Source organism: Eremomyces bilateralis (assembly GCF_010015585.1).
Source record: "Eremomyces bilateralis CBS 781.70 unplaced genomic scaffold P152scaffold_4, whole genome shotgun sequence".
NCBI classification, from domain to species: domain Eukaryota; kingdom Fungi; phylum Ascomycota; class Dothideomycetes; order Eremomycetales; family Eremomycetaceae; genus Eremomyces; species Eremomyces bilateralis.
Window position 1 is genome coordinate 612,309 of NW_022985070.1, and position 18,196 is coordinate 630,504.

The window sequence follows — 18,196 nt, forward strand, 5'->3', positions numbered from 1 at the left end:
GCAGTGAGATATGTGTACTGTGGGAGACCCATGGCTCTGGCATATGAAGGTGTCTACATACCCAAGTTCACAAGTCAGCATTATCATTTGTTTATATCGAACTTTGTCCGCCATTTGAAGTTGAGATCCTGAGGTTTTCTAGTCTCGATCTTCGCCCTATACTTGTTTTCTATGAACCTTTGTCTTTGTCCAACCTGGGACGAGCTGCACCACCGGATTTCGACTTTCGACTCCACATCTAACCGACGTACAAAGACACGACACTTCTGCTTCTACTCGTCAAGCAGGCCCCCAGGTGTTTGAAGCAGTGGCGAGTGCTGCTTGTACGCGGTATCACAGCATTGTATCCAGATATCGACCCTGGACTAGCGACCGGATCGACCCAACCCACAGCAAGCACATGTCCATCCGAACGGTCGGTCTCTCACTCGGGAGCAACGATTCGGACCCATTGGATATGCGTCAAAGCGAACAGAGACAATCCTGAGGACGCTACTGCAAGCATGATCGTGAGGAGGAAGTCTATCCAATTCATGGCCATGTCGGAATCACAGAATTCAACAGCAACTGGTGGCTGTCAAGATGTTGTGAACCCTAATTTGGAATGCTCCGCTTTGCAGCACCAGGAACCGGAGCGAGGCCCCTACAAGTACCTAAATCCCAAACCCTCGACGAGCCGTAATATCACCCCCTCACTCGATAATCAACTTCCATTGTGCCAATCTCCGACAAAATCATTTTTATCCTTCTCATCTCCCATTTTCACACGACCATCAACCCCTCTACGATCTTTAATCACATTCCTGTCGATATCCATACTATTTTTCTCTAACTACGCGGCTGCCTCCACTGATCAGCCGTCCAGCGATCTGCGTCTTGCCTTGGACGGGCCGTTGTTTGTCGATCACCACACCCCACCAGAACCACGGATGCGGCTCGCGAAAAGACAAGAAGATGAATCCCCATCATCCATCATAAGACCGGGGCCCGAAGATCTTCAACCAACCGCGACGGATGCAACGCCAGGGACGGGTACTGCCACGAGTACGGAATCGCTGGTCCTTGCGACTTCGACCGAAGGACCTTCATCCCTTCCGCTGCCCTTCGACACAAGTCTAGGTAGTAACTTCACCAGCCCAAGCTGTCCCACGTTCTTCAAGACTTTCTTGTCCGACCCCACGTTCCAATCCTGCCTCCCGTTTTCTCTCCTCCTCCAGGTAAGCTGCCCAATTCGTGTATTCGTCCAATGCTGACAATGCGACCGTAGAACTCTCAAGGCTTCTTTCAGGCTTCGAAATCCGCCTTCCGGATAACATCGATTCTCGATGCGACCTGCAATGTCGACGTAAATGCGTGTGCGTCCTATATGGGCCAATTAGGTTCCCAGATCAGGAAGACCGAGTCTTGCGGAGCCGACTTCAACCGAGAGAATCCATTGGTTCTCCAGGCATATCGTGGATTGGTTTCCTATCAGCCACTTTATCAGGCAGGCTGTCTAAGGGACTCTAGCGGCAACTATTGTGAGATTTTATGGCCCCTACACATCAGACATTTCCCTAACACATTCTCAGGCTATGCAAACGCAATTACGAACGCAAGCTCCTCCACTGACTCCTATCCATACTACCTGCCACTCGGGATGACGATGCCCGGAGGCGCCCGTCCAACATGCAACACCTGCCTCGAGAGCATCATGGCCATCTTCGCCAATGCTGCACAAAATGGAACGCAACCCGTCAGCCAAACATACGCGTCAGCTGCCAAGCAGATCAATCTGGGATGTGGTCCAGACTTCGTGAACACGACCGTGACGGTTCGCACGAGTGCCGCATCTACCCCGTCACCTTTGGGTGGAATATATCAGGTTCTCGCATTCTTCATGCTGATGGCCTACTTCTTTTGAGAATCAGCTATGAAGGAGACTTTGTCATATTCTCATTCATGACCTCCTGAAAACGCTGAGTAGTGGGGCGACTGCACACAGGCATGCTTCGGGCCTCTTGAGAGTCGCCCAGTCGGATTGGGTTTGGATTTCATCAGCGATGGCGTACTGGTCGGGTTGCTTGTGCTCTTAGGGCTTCACGCGGTGACATTGGATCCCACAATCGCATGGGAACCTAGTAAGGCTGGTAGTGGAATAGATGAGCTGAGGAAATACCCAGCGATGGCTCTACTAACAATGTACCATATTTTAAATCAGATCTACCCATGAAAGGAATTTGTTTGTATCTACTACTTGCCTATCTTTAAATTGATGTATGCCTCACAAAAAATTCCATTGTAAGGGCATATGAGGTGCTAGTCTGATTACCACCTTCTGTTTGCTACCTAGCTATAGGCGGTCTCGTCATACTATATTCCACCTCCAGAGTCAAGGCAGACCCTTGGAATTGTTCTCAAACTCTTTCCTCAATTGCTACCTACGTTATGATATTTACTTAGTGTCCTCTTTCTGAGTCTACCGCATACGGCTACTTGATATCAACAAGATTCCAGATGGCGCTCGACATATCTCAGATCAAAAATTTGTACAAATGACAGACCACCAAGTGCTTCTTGTGTTCACAGCCAGCCCATCCGCCTACCAGACCTCATTTCCAGATATTTCTAAAGCAGCATGAAGCCCACTACCACAGCACCCACGGTCGCAGCAGTCAATCCGTGCTGCAGAAACACACTGGCAGCATCTCCCGAGACTCCAGACGGTCGCGAGCCAGCCTCCCCCCTCACCCTCTCCAACAACGCCTCGCACGCTGACCTGTCCTCGCGCTGCGTAATATTGGTCATCACGCAGTCCGCCAAGGTCTTATCTGGCTTCAACTCGCAGAGGTCTAGGTCTTTCCCATCTTTTTTCGACATGAAGGGGCAGCCTAGGTTGGAGCTTGTAATTGTCACGCCGTCTGAGTAAACCGGACACGCCGACGTCAAATCGATCTCCGTCTCGGGGCCCTCGTCCGTGATCGTGAAGTCGATCGACCCCTCCGCCACAGCGCCAGAGTGGATGGTGATCGCCTTGGGCCCGGGAGCCGTGCAGCGTGACATGATCAGCTCCCAAGTAAGCCGATAATGCCCAGGCTTCCGCTTGCTCGTCGAATTTATGTAGCTCGTATTCCCGACAATCCAGTTATCTCCAATTGCGTCCGGTGGAAGGACTGGAGGCTCGGTCGGCTCCAATCTCAACATGTACCCAGCCTCGTATAGGCTCTGCGTCCCACCCGTCTTGTTGATGCCACTGAATTCCCAGCGGATAGTGTGGCCAAATCGGAACGCGGCGTAGGCACCCTGGATCGCGAAGACGGCGGGTATAGTAGCTAGGTCCAGATTATACGTCTCATTTCGCGGGAAGACGACTCCGACGTTGATATCCGTGGGAAATGCTGGGAGGTCAAGCTCCCCCGCAGCTGGAGCTGCCAGGCCGAGCGCAATCAGCGCAACAGAAACTCTCAGTCGCATAGTTTCAGACTGTTATTGAGTTCGCATGTCATCCGTGTCGTGAGGTTCATCGTGCGATGTCGTCCAGGCACGGACCTTCTTTTAAATCGCGGTTGCAGCATGTTAACAGTGTTATCGTGTTATCGTGTACTATTAATTCGTATTCCGCCTTGGCTTACTAGGTGTTTCCGAGCCAGCCTCAAGGACATAATCAGTCCCAATAGTTATGCGGGTGTGGCGCGGGCTCACAATCACCCAACCTCATTCTTTAATACGCCCTAACGCTAAGTTAGGGATGGATGGAGAGCAAACCAAGCCAAGTTGCCGTACCTACGTACCTCCATAGTATAACCGTGCCACAACACTTGCAACAGTCATGCCTTCGTCCGGAAATTTCTGTTCTCTGTGTTTCTTGTTTCGTATCCAATGAGAATTTCGGCTTGTTAGCATTGTTCCTGAAATTTGCTGTCATCTCCGACCACCCTAGCACATTTTACGGCATTGAATAAGGACCTCCCTCTCGGATCGAATTATATTAAAGCGGGTGATCGTCTAGAAGCATCGTCCCTGGAAGTTTGCTACTCTGTTCCCCTCAATCCATGCAAGAGATTGGATCTGAAACGTGAGAACTGGGATTCATCGCGACCTAATCATCATCAGTATCCCGTAATCATCAGCCCTATCCGTGGCCAAACCCCTCTTTCTGAGACAACGATAGTCTTCCTGACAATCATCTAGCCGGGCGGCCTAGGAATAAAAATATGTGTGAAATCCTGCGTAGGATGGTATAATGTAACCTCTCCCTTTTATGATTATTGTACTTGTTCTCTCCTTGTTTCTCTAGGTTAAGTTCTGCTATATCCAAGTCTCCTGTTGTCGTATAATCTTTCACTATGGCAGAGGTCATGACAATGGACACTCGAAAGAGTCCAACAAGAGATGTTGTCAGCAGTCTGCTTGAAAACTATATAGGATACGACACATTACGGGAAGATGAGCCATCGTACGAAACGGTTCCACAGGACCTTGGAGGGCAGTCGTTGAAAATGGAGGGTGAGATGCCATTGTTCATGGAGAGTCTACAACTACGAGGTATGACCATATATCATGCTTTCTCAGTTCCTCTATGTTGAATCTACGATTCATATTGTATGAACCTGGCCATGTCTAGGTCCGAGGAGTCAGGTTCATACTCAACCTGACTTGATTCCCGTTATGTTTGTGGATTTCAAGGGATTGAGATAGTGAATGGAGTCCTTTCGATTTCTGGCCAGCCCCCTCCACATCTATTATCAGCTCGCTCTGGTCAATTATTGATGGATGCCTTGTCATAGATTATTGAGATGGCTTACGAGTCTATTACGACAATACTGACTGAAGTGTTCAATCCAGTGAATGAACATGCATCCAAACAGGCACTGCTGTTCCGACCGAAATGTATATCGCGTCCTAGAAAACCACCCGTACTTAAGCTCCAAGCTTCAAATGGATCTTCTGCTTCTTCGTCGCATTCACACAACTCAGATAGCGAGAGCATCATCGAGTCTTTCGGAACCTCAACAGTGGTCAACAGCCAATCCTCCACACCGCCATCAGAAGCACCTTTGGCCGAGGCATCCAGGCCGACCACATCAATAATGGGGTCTGAAATTTCAAAGATATCGAGAAAGCGCCGGAACTCAAGCCAGCACGAAGGCCGAGAACAGAGCGTTGACCGCCGGCCCGTCCGGGACACTGAGGGCACCACCACCCCCACCCCCCTCATTACCATCCCCGCCCCGCCCACCCCCTCATCCGCCACGGAGAGCGACAACCTTATACCCGTCCATGCTTCTGTTGAAGGAAGTTCAGGCGAGAACCACACCAGTCTCGAAGCGCCAGCACCGGCAGCCACACCGAGTACTGCGCCCTTCCCCTCCCCTTCCACGTCGCCTATCGCAGCCGCCGCCACTTCCGTTGACAACACCATGGCCAGCGAGCACAACCCCCCCTCTTCCCCCACAATCGACCTCTTACTCCGTCCCCGACCCAGGGATAGCAACACTCCCTACCTCCTCGAACCGCAACGGCACTGCTTCCACCGGCACCGGTACTTCTGCCCATCACCACCGGGGGCCGAGGTGGAGTGCATGCTGTGCTTCGGGGAAGAGGAGCGAGATGGGGCCAGCGGGTGTGATGAGAGACATTACTGCACGTTCTGTTATGTCCGCGTTTGTGGAACGTGTTTGCAGAGGTGGTGGGAGATGACAGGTCCAACGAGGAGGACGAGGTTAGACCAACTAAGAGATATAGTGAGGAAGAGAGGAGGGAGGAGAGGTTGACGAGGAAGAGGAAGGTGTCTATTCAAGTGTGCCGTTAGGGCATGCTCTGTGTTTGCATGATCCTCACGAATCATATGATGCTCACAAACAGAATGAGGGTTGGGGAGTGTTAGGCTGCAGTAACAACGTGATATCCATGTTCTTATTTCGAGGAGGAGCATCTTGTGTTTCCTCTCCTGTGACATCGCCAACAGACTCGCCCAGTATAGCAAAGACAAGAGAGAGGCGCGAATATGACAGCAAAAGTCGGTGAAAGCTGAGTATTGCGAACTTTGCAGATTTGTCGATGCACACGACCTGGAGTCCCATACAGTCCGTGTGCAGTGAGGTGTCCAGTTAAGGAGGCCTAAATCACAAATATATCTGACGCAATTGCTGATGAAGATAGACTATAATTAAAGACTTTACGACGGGAATGACAGTAGGATGAGGAAGAGACAGATACTTTTGCGTATGGACATTCTCAGGTATGACATTCATCCGAGATACATGGGTGTTCAATGAAAGCCGTATCAAACATTGCGGGACAGAACTTCATTCCTATATCCTACTTAAGGAGTACGACAAAATGATAGAATGACCGTTGTTGAGTAAGGAAGCAAAAGTACTACCTAAGGTACGCAAGATGTAGTCGTGAAAGCTGTCGGGAGCTGAGGGGCGTCAAAACCAACTTAGCTGCTCTCTGTCCTGTCCCCCGCACCGTTTCCTAGTTCCCACACACGCGAGAACCAGGAATCTCTATCACACCCTCCGGCCTCACTATTGCCATCGAACTAATCGAGGAATATCTAGCGCTACCGTATTCCGGAGTTAGGATTACCGAAACGCCCCGAGCCGAGTTGTACGCCTGCCCATTAGATACGCGTTTTGGCCTGTGCTGCCGTCTGGTTCCTTGGTCCTTGGAGGGTGGAGACTTGGACCTGCGATGCACATCCTCTAAACCCTAGGGATCATGCCGAAGCGATGTTGCCGCAGTTTCATTGCCATGCTTACTGCTGACTGCTGCGGTGCCCAGGAACCATGCAGGCCAACAAGTAGCGTTTGACTTTACGGCACCTTATCATCCTGTCCCAACTGCTTAGTTATGTCTTTCATGAAAGGTAAAGAGCAACATATATTGTGCTGTCCATGCATTAGTGCCTGGTGGCTGATCGCCTGGGGGAAATTCTGAGTCCCAGCCAGTCCCTCACATTGCGTATATTAGTACCTTGAAACCCAGCGGAGTTGAGGCCATGCAAAAGCGCTTGGAAATACACTTTAGCGGTTCAATTGAAGCATTATGGCTTTTCAGCGGGTGCCGACGTTGGTTCAGCTAGCAAAACGAATCTTAACGAATGCCAAATCTCTGGAAGCGTCGGTCGCGGCCAGTCCTACCTTTCAAGTATGAAAGCCTCTCCTTTGCGAAAGGACGAGGATTGACTGTGAGCAGAATGATACAATGCAAAGACTACCCGAACCCGTCGACTCGGTGCGCAAGGAGATCATAGATGGAACAAACCTACTCAATTCTCTGGTCCGCGGGGGAGCTGGTCCATTTGGCCGGATCCAACATACCACATCCTTCACAGTGCGCATCACAGTGAGAGTGTATTGACCGACGGTGCTGATATACCTTAGTACCTAAATGAACTCAGCCTCCAGGCCGTCTACAGATATAGGATTCCACAGAATGTCCCAGTGGACCAGTCGATATCCTTCACGGATCTATCCAAGAAGGTCGGAGTCGAGGAGAGCAAACTGGTGCGCCTTCTTCGCCACGCCATGACATATCACATGTTTTATGAACCGAAGAAGGGTTCCATTGCCCATACCGTGGATTCGCGTGCATTGTTGGATGACCCAACCTTGTATGATTTCGTTGGAACATGCATTGAAGACCTCCGTCCTGCATGTGAGAGCACCACTTGACAGCCGCGTTACCTATTACTCACTTGGATTATAGCTTCCAAAGTTCTGGACGCGTTCAAGAAGTGGCCTCAATCAGAAGAGATGAACCACTGCGGTTTTAGTCTTGCCTGGGATACCGATAAGCCGATGTATGCGTATCTGCGGGATCATCCCGAGCGCATGCGTCGATTTGCCGGATTGATGGCCCGTACGACTCAGCCTTCAAGTAGTTCAATTGCAGCTGCTAATACAGACCAGAGTCATCTCGAGACGGAGTTCGTGCGGCTACGCTTGTAGGCTCAGCTTACCCATGGCAAGACCTCAAATCCGGCACTGTGGTTGATATTGGCGGCGGGAATGGCCATATCAGCGTCGCTATCGGAGAGTCACACCCACACCTGGATTTCATTATACAGGACTTGCAACAAATGCCCAAGGAGGTTCAAGAAAAGGCGGTTCCACAAGCATTGAAGTCGAAGGTGCAGTATCAGCAGCACAACTTCTTCGCACCGCAGCCGGTCAAAGGGGCAGTCGCTTACATGTTGATGCAAATCCTCCACAACTGGAGCGACAAGTACTGTGTCCAGATTTTGCAGCAGTTAATCCCCGCTCTGGAGCCTGGGGCGAGGATCATCGTCATCGATCGAGTGATTCCGGAGAGAGGGGAGGTCCCTGATGTGGAATATCATGAGGTTTTGACTCTGGATTTAATCATGATGCAACTTTTCAACGCACGGGAAAGGTCACTGGAGGATACGAAGAAAATGTTCGCCTTGGCGGACCCGAGATTCAAATGGGTTGGTGCATATAGAGTTGGACCAGGACCTTACACTATGCTGGAGGCCATTTGGGCCCCTGATGAGGTCCATGACACCCCCACCAATTAGACCATAGATAGAATAGGGAAGGCTAGAGCCAGTGCTAGATGAGGTCTATACTTATATCGCGGATTTTGCATTGCTCCTCCTAAATGCAGCTTTTTTGACCCTAAATGTGCTGCTAATTAGCATTTTACCTTCAGTGCCCATCCGTATCGCCATATCCTTGCTGAAACAATAAGACAGGCTCCAACGAATGTCGACAGGCCTGCCCAAACCTGCGCCCATCTGTATCCTCCGTCATCCGCAGTCAGAAGTGCACCCCCTATTGGAGCGCCCAATAAGCTTGCAAAGCTCAACACCGTAAACGCCATTCCAAGTCTGGTGCCTAATTTACTAAGATCAGGAGTCAAGCTTGCAATCACTGTCGGAAAGAGACTTTGGAATGACGCTGCACATATCCCGTACGCCGCCACGAACGCATAAAATCCTCCGATCGAGGTGATGCTCAGCCAGCAGAAAGAGACGACGGCGACCACAAACACGATCGGGGCGAAGGTGTTCAGCACGCCAAAGTATCTGTCGGCGATCAGTCCGGGAAGGAGACGAGCGGGGACGCCGACACCGTTGAGGACGAGAATGAGGTTGAGAGAATCGGTATAGGAGAGGCCGATGACTGCACGCCCGTAGGATGCGATCTGAATGACAGCGGTTAGCAATTTCAACTTCGGGTTCGCAGGGTCGATGGATTGTCTTACATAATAAAATACGAAGTAATTAGACGAGAGCGTGAAACAGATTCCCAGGACGAATAACACGAAGGGCACATCTTTTAACGAACTCAGCTCAATAATCGGACCAGCTTTTCGAGGAGGTAGACGAGGTCTCATGAATGCCAAAACCACCAGTAAGCAGCCCAGATTCACGAAGGCAAGCACTCTCATTGTCCAAGCAAATCCAGCCTTTGGAAGCAACTGTCTGACAATAAGGGGATAAATTAATCCCCCGATTGCATTGCCCGTCGTGGCCATCCCAAGCGCCAATCCTCTATGTTTGTCAAAATAGGTTCCTACCAGCCCCACGGTCGGAGTGAAGAATATCCCACCTCCCGCCCCCGTCAAGACTCCTTGCGTGAGGAACAGCTGCCAATAGTTGTGGCTGATACTCATGAGGAACATCCCTAGGACCATTAGCACAATCCCTAGCGCAAAGGCGGGGACAAAGAGTCCGTAGTCCAGTGCGCGTCCCGAAAACGTGCCTAAAAAGAACATGAAGAACGTTTGCGTGCTGCCGATCCAGGAGATCTCCGAATCAGAGAACTGCGGCATGAGAACGGTGCTGTAGTAGGTTTGGAAGACGCCGAAGCTGTTCACGAGGCCCCAGGTCGACATGATGACCAGCCAGCCCAGAGCAACCTGGAGCCATGCGTGGAAACCGCCATCGGGAGGGGGCCCGGGCGGTGGAAGGGAGGTGGCTGTAAGGTGGGTGGTAATGCGATCGAGGAATGACGGTCCTTTCGGGCTCGATTCTTCGCAGATGGGACGGTCATGCTCTTGAGAGGCGGCGACAGAGATATCGTTTGAGGTCGAACGGTCATGTTCTATCGGTACTTTGCTTGGGAATCCTGCTCTTTTCTCTTCATCTTCACCAATACCGCCGATGTTGCTGGCGCTAGAGCCGGATTGGTTGAATTTCTCGATATATTGATGTGACTCAGACATGATGCTGTTATATATGACATGGAGACAGAATACCTGGTTGATGAAAGAACCGACGCTCGCTTAGATTCTAAGATCGTTGAGAAGGGTTGTGGGGAGATTGAAGAGAACGGACGAAGCTGAAAGTATCAACCATGGATCCAAACCAAAGAGATAACGACTCAACATCATGATCTGAAACCACCCGACGATGGTTCCTCACAGTAGTTTACCCTTAGCTGCCGGGTTTCCGGATGATGTGGGGGACGGGCTTACAACCGACCGGACTCTGGCTATCGCGGATCCCTTTCCCTGGGGTGGATGTTTTTCCCCACCATTAATCGAGCTGCCTCGATTGCGCCCTACATACTATACTGCTGCAGGTTGATCTCGAATGTCGTACGAGATGCGGAGACATTTCACGTCAACGACGAGGGAACAATGGGCGGACAATGTGTGGACGGGTGCTTGCCATCCTAGTATCCCGCCTGGAGTTTGGGAGGTTGAGGAGCTGGTGGAGGTGGATAGATCTCGGTTGCATCGAATATTCGGTATTTACCCGGTACGTCTGTACAGCGAACCGAAGTGACACGGCCCGTTCCATAGGTGGCAAATCACCATCCACAGTATTGGACTACGGTGGTGGTTGGATTATGCATGTATAACTGTATCTCGAAGCTCAACATCTGAAATGCTGGAGGTATATTGAAAGTTTGCGGAGATTGGACTTTGGAAATTGGAGATATGGCCAGGGGAAACGGTTATGATACTGGATCAGGCAATAGTTGCGCCCTACCTCCTATGCCTAAGATACCCCACGAATGATATTATGATCCGATTACAGACTCACCCACTCGTCCCAAAGTCAATGAAACACGGCGGAAATGTTACAGTCCCGTGTTTAAGAGGATCATTGCGTAGTTTCGTATCCCATAGCTCCCGAATACCTTATCGTAGCATTACTATTTACTATTGCACTATGGAAAGGACAGTTGCAGTTTTGAGGATCAGAATCCAGCCTCCTGGACTCGAAAGGAATAAACAGAGGCCAGTTACAACGGGGACAATGAATCAATGGCTGTAGTCTCTAGCAAACCCGTTTCTGATAGCATTTATAGTCACTGTAGTCTTGATGCCACCAGTAAGCGATGCGACCTGCAAGCGAATCGACCGCACACCTCCGTCTGATGCGGTTCGTTCGAGAGATGATATGGCCGGCTTCAGAAAGAAAAGGTGAAGCACTTACGTATGGGGAGCCCTTGAATACAAGATCTTCCTACCGAGCTTCGATATTGCGGTGTGATTAGCGTGGAGCGTCCAGCGTGGAATCCGGAATATGCGTCGGGTTGAACGGCACCTGACACATAATGCTCGTGAAGCAGCGAAATGCCGAGATTCGACACCATATTACCGCACTGCATACGAATTGGGTGCAGCCTAAATCGTCACCACCTTTCTATGAAGGAAGAGGTTAGCTCGAGAATCATCCGGAAGGGATAGGGTACGACGGCAACACGAGAGGTAACTTACGCGCATGCAACCCTCATGAAGGACATTGCAGATTTTGCAATATTCTGGCTCATCCGGTGGTGGAGCTGCTACTTCTGCTCGCTTGACAGTGTCCGGGATGCTGTGCAGAATGTAGGCCCCCTCGTATCCGCATGTGTGATGCGTGTCTGAAGAGTACGGAGAAGAAAAGCATGCCTTTTTAGAGTATTCATAGGAACTGCTACTTTTCTGTTGGAACATTATACAACATTAGTGATCCTCCCACTCGGAATTCTTCTGAGGGGTGGAGGAAGGACTTACGGCAAAGCAAGCCTTGTAGACCTCATCGCACATTCCGCAAAGGGCGCGATCAACTCGAGGCTCCGCGGCACTGACGGTAGAGGTTCCCATAGAGGCATCGGAGGCATCGGAGTCAGTGGGGCTTGGGTTGAGAGATCGCTTCTCGTGAGCCTCTTGGATAGCCCGTGTGCCTTGATTTCCTTCCTCCGTTTCCCGGCACGCCCAGGAATATCCACAACCATAGCGCTGTTTTCCACAGATCTCCTTGTCAGACTGACATGCATATCCGGAGCAGATCAGGGAGTCACGCCACCGCTGTTGAAGCGGTCAGCAATCGTGCTCCCGGTTAATGAATAGGGATATATGGAGAAAACGCCCAGAACACTGGGTTCATGGTGTTCAAACGCTGGATATCTTTAACTTACTTCCCAACATTTGTAATATGCATCGTCGCATTTCTTGCAGTATATTGGGTGAGGATAGTCACGACGTTCCAAGGCACCTGGCTGAAGCCCCAGAGGTTCCCAGGCGGGGTTGAGAATACCTCCTTTAGTGTCGTCGACGGGTACCGCGAACACCACCGCGGAGAGGAGAACTGGGAGAATTCGGAGAAACCGCATGATTGAGCTCGCTGAGTTGGTAGGTATTTGAGGGTTTCGCCAACTGGATATTCAATGATCTTCAACGTGGCTTGTACCAGGTGTTGTGTCGAATTAAAACGCCAGTAAAAAAGCTGCGGGAAGGAGGATGTTTGGAAGGCGAAGAGTGATAATTGATGGATTCGATTTCGGGTTTCATCATGATAGAGAAATCAGTATCAATGCTTACTTTGTCACCGCATCCCCACAGGAAACTTATTTCTCTATCATCGGCACTGGAATGGCACCATCTTGTGAGACTCCCATTCACCGGGCGGATCTAATCACATGCCACCACCCTGCCATATCGATAGGGACCAGATGTAAATGTCATGGACCAGCCTGACTATGAAGAAAGGGATGAATGGAAAGATTGAGCTCCAACATGAACATTGAACAGTAGACTGGGGCGAAACAATTCCTTCGGTACGACACTCATGATCGAGAATTGGAGCGAAATCGGACCTGAAGCATCCTGCTGAAAACCCTGAAATGTGCTATCCATTGAAGATGAGCAGTATGTCACTCCCTATCTCTTGAAACACAGCAAATCTCAAGAAGTGGCGTTTATGGCTGGCGGGTTAAGAGGGGAAATGCTGTGTCTGAACTGAGTGGTATCAGTCGCGACCAAGGGGGCCGCAGAGAACATTCATGCCCACAATTTCACTGATACACGTATCGAGGTGTGGCCTCTTTTCAAGATACTATGGTCGCAGGTGCGCCATATGTAGAGTAGAGAATATCCAGGTGGGTCCTGAGGAGCAATTGAGGCGATGAAATATCTATAACTAACTAGATCTAAGGCGGAAATTAAGATGCCTTACAGCCTGAAAGGCAGATCGGATGAGGCCATGAGGGACTGACCCAACATCACGTGATAGATTGCCGACAACCAGCTCCAAGCCTCCACGTGATCTTCCCCGCATTGATACTACGTATTGATGATAAGGAATTAGGAATGGCCCGCTAATGGCACGTGCCGAGAGCACTAGCCTATCAGTACGTACTTCCGATAACCGCCCACATGGAACGCTAATGAATAAATGAAAAACTGATACGGGGCACGGGCCGTATTCTGTCCATTTGTTTTTTTCGCCTCTCCCAGTTGCCAACCCTGAGCTCCCATGATCCCGTCGCAATTGGCAACGGTCTGGCCGCTGTGAGAGCGACTGGGTATTCCGTCGTCGGTATGGACTCCTGGTCGGCACTCAAGCGGGAATTATATTCAGTCTGGCAAGTGGCAACAAGCATTAGATTGAAGGTGGACCTGTGCACCGTGGCTCATCCCATGCTTCTGCCCGTTCGAATCATTCCAAGACTCCAAGGACTAGAATCGGCTATTAGACATGACACAGGAAACAGGAATGCATATGAATTCCGAAGAAAATGATTCCAAGCCAAGCCCTAAGCCCAATGTGCCCATTGGCCCCAGCTTTGGGCAGACGTGGTCTCACTGGACGGGCAGGACGGCTGCATGCTTGCAATTTGCAAGGTGTTGCTACCTGGCAGCGGCAAATTTTGAGGGGGCACAGGGAGCTTCAATCGGATCAGTTGAGAAGTGGAGGGGAAAGATGGGGACCCGGGAGGGATAGAGCTTCCTCAGCTTCCTCATTCCTGTTTGCATCTCAGACGATCGTCGGGATGACCTGTCTATCCCTGCTCGTCGATTGAGGAAGGCGATGATTGTCTTGGTGGGACGATGGGAGGCAAATGAATACTATATAGGTAAATGATAGATCGGATCGACGACGTACTATGTAATAACACCTCCTCGGTGCGGCGACATTAGGTAAGGGGTTTGTGAAGGTGGGAAGACAAGAGCAGACAAGGCACATATTGCTTGAGCTGGTAAAATGTGAGAGCCAGGCAAGCCAGCTCAACTGCTCCAGCTCTGCCCTCTACATAGTAAGAGTGGGTCAAACGGTCAAACCATGGATTTGTGACTTGTCTATTATGGCCTCATGCCGCATGCAACTATAAGGCATATTAAGCGTCGCTCTCAACTTTTTAAAGAGGAGAGGCTAGAGAGTAGACACCCTTCACGCTGGGGCTCTGCTGCAGGGCGGGTCTGGTGGCCGGAGGGTGGGCACTGAACGGTGGGGTGAACGCAAACCGCAGGCGGTCAGATGCTGGAAACAACAAGAATTCAGGATTTGATTAAGCGGGGCCTAGGCCCGGTAATAAACATCATATTCATAGCGATCATAACTTAATTAGGGCTGGGCGGCTCGCTGAGCCGTAAAGGATGGAGATTGGAGCGGACGGGTGTCAACCAGGTGGACCGTGAGAAGACTGAAAAGCGAGGACTGAGTTTGACAGAGACTGCGACTGAGACGTGAGGACCGAGGAAAAAGAAAATCTCCTATCTGACTCCTCAATCGGAACTTCGTATCCGACAGGGGAGGTGTTTTAGTCGGTGGTGTTGCCGCTGGCCGCCCGCATGGATGATGGCATGGATGACCGAACTAAGGACCAGTTGGTCGTAGTGTAAAGAGTCAAGACTTAACAACACTCACGAGACAGGGAGAGTCCATGTCGGATTCTTGTTTATCAGAAGACGGAGGGGTTTCGGTTCCCCAATCGACCATCATCAGATCGGATCTGGACCCTCCAACGCCATCCAAGCCATCGTAGCCATCTGATCAAAATCCATCAAAGATCGCCTCACACCAGCACGAGATCGCTTCTAAATGCCATATGCCTCCCACTTCACTACGGCAATGAAGTATTTATCTCATGACGTGTAACCTTAACAGCCATCGTGATTCCCCTTCACATTTGACCTCTCTCTTCGTGTGTCTCTCGTCGAAAACATCCCACTAAAAGCCTTACTTGAAACCTTCCAAGCGCCTCAATCGCCTCACGGGTCACATCGTGAACTCTGGAGCACACTGCACACGCCTCCTACCAGCCTGGCCAGAAATTCTTTTCACTTGCACACACAAGTCACAATATTCCATCCCCTAGCGATGCTGCCATTCTCCTGATTGCACGTCCCAAACATCCAAACCGTCAAGTCGCACCGCATTTTCCGTTCGGGAAACAGCCCTGCAAGCCATGTCTCGACTGCTTGTGCTTCTCACTGGTCCTCTTGGCTATCCTTAGGTCGTCTTGTGCACTTGGGACGAACAGACCGTCTCCAATTCGGAAGAATCAATTCGGAAGAATCAACATCAAAAACATCTGCTGCCATTCTTTGTTGTTTGAGTTTTAGTCCATCTTCCTGATTCACCATTCACTTCACTCAGTGTCTGCGACATTGACCCAGCTGGGTTGTTTCCTGTTTCATTTTCACTTAATATCTACCTCGACTCTCTACTTTGTTTCCTACTAGACGACAAGACATCCTTCGGAACACATCTGTCAATTGGATCAAGAACTCAACACTTCTCCATCGTCAATCAACATGACTCGACCATCACCCGAACTCCTGGCCCTCATAAATGGCGAGCCGCTCAACTCGGAGCCTTCTACCGACCCTATCAACCAATCCTCATCCTCATATCGACGCACCGAATCTTCTAATAGCGACCAATCTGAAAACCCGGCCATGAGAGCCGCTCGGGCGGTCATTCAGAACGAACGCACCCAAACCTTCGGCTACAGCAATAACTTCCACAGCACCTCCATCTCGGCCGAACAGGATGGACATGCCACCAGTGCCCTGGACAAAGCTCTAGCGGCACGTTCCAAGTTCTTCCCGCCGTCGACGATCCCTCACCCGAGCTTCGACATCCTTCCCTCATATAATTGCACCGTTCACTTCGAAGGGCCGCTGGCGCTCCGCCGTGAGCTGGCCAGTCCCTTCATGCAAGCGTCTGCCGCCGCATGGATCCCAGTGTACGCTATATTGCACGGGACGGCCCTTCACCTATATCGGCACAAACCGCAGCGGGCTAAAAACAGTCCCGAGTTCGATGGCCGCATACATCCTAAGCACGCCTCCACCCTTTCCGAGCACCCCAACCCCGAAGCAGGCTCCCTCCTCCGCTCCTTTTCCCTCCAGCACGCCGAGCTCGGCCTCGCCCTGGACTACCGCCCGGTAGTCCCCCCCCCGATTTCCTCGCTGGTGAAGATGCAGCTCCTGTTCGCCCCCGCCGCGAAATGCGCCCAGATCCTCACCGAGCAATATCGCGAGCATCCGGAGCGCTTCGAGCCCCTGCGGGAGCACGTCTTCCGCGTCCGTGCCGAGTCCGAGCAGTTTCTCCTGAGCGCGGACAGCGAGCTGGAGATGCTCGGGTGGGTGGAGACGATGTGCCGAAGCGTGGATATTTCGCTTCCTCTGGAAGGTCGAAGTGAGCCGCGAGGACGGACCTTGCCGCGACGAGGCCGTCGGATGCGGCTGCTTGAGGGCGATGTGGAGTCCGTGGCGGCGGCAGCCGTCAGGGGAGCAGGGAATGATGGATTTGCCCGACGACTGGTAGTGCAACAAGAGCGGTTGTTCAGGGAGATGTACCCGCATTTGGCCCGAACGTCGAGTGGACCAAACGCAGCTGCTATGGAGGAGCAGGAGGATGCGGTACCACATGCGGAGGGTGACACGCACCACGAGGTGGACCCCGATGCCGAAGATCTGGATGCGTCGGATGTGCGTCTGACTCCGTCGACCAACACGATAGCTGCCACAACGCCCGACAGCAGCGACCATCGCCGTTCCACGAGCTTGACCACATCAATGACCTCCCAACACCCCTCCACGACCTCCCTCTCCGCAACCTTCCCCAACTCCATCCCGGTCTCTCGCACCACGACCACCTCCGAGAAATCCCCCCGCTCCCCCCCCTCTGAACGCCCCAACACCCACCCCACCCCCCGCTACCTCCGCCGCTGCGCTCCCATCCTCTTCGCCCATTCCCCCCGCGCCTGCAACGTCCTCCTCTACCGCGGCCGCCGCATGAAGGTCAACACCCGCCGCGGCTGCCTCGAGATCTGGGAGCCGAACCCCGGCAAGCACAGCCGCGTCGGCACAGACCCCGAAGACGCCAAGGAAATCGTCGGCGAACTCCCCCCTGGCTACGAGGTCCTCTACGGCGCGACGAACCCCCATCCCGCGCAGCCCGAGCGACGACAGCAACCCCGCCCCCGCCCGACCCTCCGCCGCAACGAGGAGAGCGAGCAGAGCGTCGGCGGAGACTCCATCAATGCAGAACCCGAACACGACGGCGGCGCGCACCCGGACTCCCCGCTCATCGACGGCGTGGACGAGATCGTGCCGCTGCGGGCGGTCACGTCGGAGGCGTCGGCAAAAGGCGGGATGGCTGGGAAAGGGAAGGGGCAGCCGTTCTCGAAAGCGGGGAAGCAGATGCGGAAGCACGCGAAAGCGGAGGCGAAGAAGGCGAAGCGGGCGAAGGGAGTGGAAGGGGGGGCGATGGCTTATAGCGGGATGGGAAGTATGGGGTACGGGGTGGTCGGGTGAGCGAGGGTGGTGGGCATGGACTGCCACCATTCCCTATGTTTTGTGCAGCATTTCAGCGATTTACTGGACGGCGATGAGCGAGCGAGACGAGGGCGAGAGAACGGCGTGTTGGCCAGCGCGGGATTGATTCATCATTACGGTGTCCAGCAGAGCGGCACACACCCTCTCACCGAAGGAGTTAGCATTATTTGGCGACCAT

General features: G+C 51.9%; 7 protein-coding genes across 7 annotated transcripts; 4 read left to right on the forward strand and 3 right to left on the reverse strand.

Annotated features, from left to right (window-relative positions):
* Positions 1-929: 929 nt before the first annotated feature.
* On the forward strand, positions 930-1,903 carry P152DRAFT_391388 (uncharacterized protein; the record flags this gene model as incomplete). The annotated part of the gene is made up of 3 exons (XM_033676095.1): positions 930-1,217; positions 1,268-1,520; positions 1,572-1,903. The coding sequence occupies 3 exons, from the start codon at positions 930-932 to the stop codon at positions 1,901-1,903; spliced, it is 873 nt and encodes a 290-aa protein (XP_033536541.1).
* Positions 1,904-2,392: 489 nt separating this feature from the next.
* On the reverse strand, positions 2,393-3,544 carry P152DRAFT_455955 (uncharacterized protein). Its single transcript, XM_033678897.1, has one exon. It carries the CDS (start codon positions 3,451-3,453, stop codon positions 2,608-2,610), a length of 846 nt encoding a protein of 281 aa, XP_033536542.1. The 5' UTR covers positions 3,454-3,544; the 3' UTR covers positions 2,393-2,607.
* A 1,688-nt stretch (positions 3,545-5,232) lies between these two features.
* On the forward strand, positions 5,233-5,910 carry P152DRAFT_455956 (uncharacterized protein). The gene has a single exon (XM_033678898.1). It carries the CDS (start codon positions 5,260-5,262, stop codon positions 5,677-5,679), a length of 420 nt encoding a protein of 139 aa, XP_033536543.1. The 5' UTR covers positions 5,233-5,259; the 3' UTR covers positions 5,680-5,910.
* Positions 5,911-7,032: 1,122 nt separating this feature from the next.
* On the forward strand, positions 7,033-8,527 carry P152DRAFT_391617 (S-adenosyl-L-methionine-dependent methyltransferase; the record flags this gene model as incomplete). The annotated part of the gene is made up of 5 exons (XM_033676105.1): positions 7,033-7,134; positions 7,183-7,320; positions 7,371-7,644; positions 7,696-7,869; positions 7,917-8,527. 5 exons carry the CDS (start codon positions 7,033-7,035, stop codon positions 8,525-8,527), a joined length of 1,299 nt encoding a protein of 432 aa, XP_033536544.1.
* A 58-nt stretch (positions 8,528-8,585) lies between these two features.
* Positions 8,586-10,548, reverse strand: P152DRAFT_237870 (MFS transporter, MCP family, solute carrier family 16, member 10). The gene is made up of 2 exons (XM_033674604.1): positions 9,217-10,548; positions 8,586-9,156 (listed from the first exon to the last, which is right to left on the reverse strand). The coding sequence occupies exons 1-2, from the start codon at positions 10,177-10,179 to the stop codon at positions 8,644-8,646; spliced, it is 1,476 nt and encodes a 491-aa protein (XP_033536545.1). The 5' UTR covers positions 10,180-10,548; the 3' UTR covers positions 8,586-8,643.
* Positions 10,549-11,458: 910 nt separating this feature from the next.
* Positions 11,459-12,563, reverse strand: P152DRAFT_447203 (uncharacterized protein; the record flags this gene model as incomplete). Its single annotated transcript, XM_033677973.1, has 4 exons — positions 11,459-11,611; positions 11,686-11,892; positions 11,965-12,258; positions 12,369-12,563. The coding sequence occupies 4 exons, from the start codon at positions 12,561-12,563 to the stop codon at positions 11,459-11,461; spliced, it is 849 nt and encodes a 282-aa protein (XP_033536546.1).
* Positions 12,564-15,987: 3,424 nt separating this feature from the next.
* On the forward strand, positions 15,988-17,997 carry P152DRAFT_471574 (uncharacterized protein; the record flags this gene model as incomplete). Its single annotated transcript, XM_033681077.1, has 1 exon — positions 15,988-17,997. One exon carries the CDS (start codon positions 15,988-15,990, stop codon positions 17,995-17,997), a length of 2,010 nt encoding a protein of 669 aa, XP_033536547.1.
* Between the last annotated feature and the right edge of the window lie 199 nt (positions 17,998-18,196).